The sequence below is a fragment of the Penaeus chinensis genome, chromosome 38 (genome assembly GCF_019202785.1).
Source record: "Penaeus chinensis breed Huanghai No. 1 chromosome 38, ASM1920278v2, whole genome shotgun sequence".
Lineage (NCBI taxonomy): Eukaryota > Metazoa > Arthropoda > Malacostraca > Decapoda > Penaeidae > Penaeus > Penaeus chinensis.
In genome coordinates, this window is record NC_061856.1 from 7,627,973 (window position 1) to 7,630,455 (window position 2,483).

Below are 2,483 nucleotides of genomic sequence, written 5' to 3' on the forward strand. Positions count from 1 at the left end.
CATGGCAACGTGGTACAGGCTTACTGCAAAGAGTGGTATTGAATTGTGCTCTTTTGACTTATGTTAGACTAATGTAGTATGTAAGTACACACGCATGTGTATATGTGTGTGTGTGTATATATATATATATATATATATATATATATATATATATATGTGTGTGTGTGTGTATATGTAGGTAGGTGTGTATGTATGTACGTATGTACATACATAAACACACACACACACACACACACACACACACACACACACACACACACACACACACACATATTTGCATATATATATATATATATATATATATATATATATATATGTACTATTAGATACATGAGAAAACAGAAGTGCACACACACACACACACACACACACATCTGCATATATATATATATATATATATATATATATAGATATATATATATATATATATATATATATACACATATACACATGTACTATTATAAAAAAACAAAAGTGCCTTATTTTGAGTTCACTTTCGTTTCAAAAGCTTTGTGGTAAATGCTATTCAGTTATACATTGAGACACTCATATGAATGCATGCTATTATATGAACCATATATATTTGTATAATTTAAATTTTCCTACTCCTAGTTTTACAAGTTTTGAATGATTATCAGTATCAACAGTTTTAACTGTTTGCCTTAAAACTACCGATAGGAAGCAACAAATAGAAAAGAAAAGCGTTTGCTCCATAAACTAATGAAAAAAAAAAAAAAAATAATCTACTATTTTTTAATTAAATCATTTTTGGCGATCATCCTTTGCCAAGATTTAATAGTCATGGAATATAATACCAAGAATATATATATATCATCCGTTAAATTTCAGCAGTAAAAAGAAACAAACTATCTATCTATCTACCTGCCTGCCTACCTACCTATCTATCCATCTGAATATATATATATATATATATGGCAAAGATTGATCGCCCAAAATGAACACAAACCAACCATTCAGACCCACTCTGACCCGCTTCCCCTCCTTCCCCAGGGGCTCGACCGAGAGGGACACGGCGGCGATGACCGCGGACGCCGACCAGCTGCAGAACCTGACGGAGCAGCTGAGTCCCGTGAGCGAACACTCGCCCACCCTCCTGGCCAAGAACAACCGCACGCCCTCCTTGGCGGAGCCCCAGCAGGACGAGGAACGGAACCCGGTGTTAAACGAACAGGAGGACGCTAGATGTTAACGAGGCGGTTGTCTAGGTTGCTTTCGCGAGATGAGTGTGAGAATGTGAAAAAGGGTTTTTGACGTCTGCTGTACCGAGCTGAAGCACTCCTTTGTTTACCTTTCGGTTGTTGTTACTACAGAAGCGATTTCCATTCGAGATTCTCCTCATACATTTTTTCCCATGCATTTCATGGCCATTACGAACGAATTCCATTGCATTACCGCATTTTCTTTTCAAAACAGTTCACTTCACAAAGCAAGCATCTCACCACGCATTTCGAACACTTCTTCTAGTGCTTTCCAATCAGCCAAACCGAGGATATCTGGGACCATTCTCAATCCCACGGCCAGACTTAAAAAAAACTAAAAAGAAAAAAACCTAAAAAAGCCAAAGAAATAGATCCTTCCGGTTTGGAGGTTTGGAAAAAGAGCTTAAAACTCAATAATGTCATATTTCTTTACGCCCGTATTTCTTTGCAACAGTTGTACAAGCTCACAAACAGATCTTCCATTAGCCTCTGTACTTCATCACCGCCATATGTTCTGGGATAAATAACGGAGCGATGATATTAATAACAATAACTTTTCTCTTTCTGGATAAAGTTAGGAATGAAAAAGAGAGGAGGAGAGGACATAGGGAGAAAAGAAGGGAGGGAGAGAAGTGAAGTCATGAGTCCACATACCTGTGATTACCTATTGCCCGGTGGAAATCAGTCATGGAATGAATGTTTTTGTCATGGAAGGTCATTAGGTCTGTGTAAGGTGTATGGGACCATTTTTTCCGAAGCTGGACCTTTCTGCACAGGTTCTATTTTGGATATTTAGTTCTGGAATATTTCTGGTATAATGTGTAGGTTGTTTTTCTGTGTGACACCGATGTGACTTTCTAGGTTGGTTAAATGGAGGGTATTTTCTCTATTCTATTTTTTATTTAAATAACTGACTGTAGTGGATGTATATTGGTATTTTGTTATTATCTGTTTTTAAAATTTCTCTCTCTCTCTCTCTCTCTCTCTCTCTCTCTCTCTCTCTCTCTCTCTCTCTCTCTCTCTCTCTCTCTCTCTCTCTCTCTCTCTCTCTCTCTCTCTCTCTCGCTCTCTCTTTCACTTTCTCTTTCGCTCTCTCTTTCACTTTCTCTCTTCTCACTCTCTTACTCTCTTCATCACTCTCTCTCTTTCTCACTCTCTCACTCTCTCTCTCTCTCTCTCTCTCTCTCTCTCTCTCTCTCTCTCTCTCTCTCTCTCTCTCTCTCTCTCTCTCTCTCTCTCTCTCCCTCCCTCCCTCCCTACCAC

General features: G+C 38.3%; 1 protein-coding gene across 7 annotated transcripts in view; it reads left to right on the forward strand.

Annotated features, from left to right (window-relative positions):
* LOC125046175 (organic cation transporter protein-like) overlaps positions 1 to 1,839 on the forward strand; it is a 25,346-nt gene extending 23,507 nt beyond the window's left edge. For 6 of the 7 annotated variants that reach the window (XM_047643865.1, XM_047643867.1, XM_047643862.1 and 3 more), the window contains exon 13: positions 1,012 to 1,839. In XM_047643865.1, coding sequence (XP_047499821.1) covers positions 1,012 to 1,210 — 199 coding nt within the window. In that variant the 3' untranslated portion in view covers positions 1,211 to 1,839. The remainder of the gene's footprint in view (positions 1 to 1,011) is intronic. The other variant, XM_047643868.1, reaches the window with a different exon arrangement.
* The last annotated feature ends 644 nt before the right edge of the window (positions 1,840 to 2,483 follow it).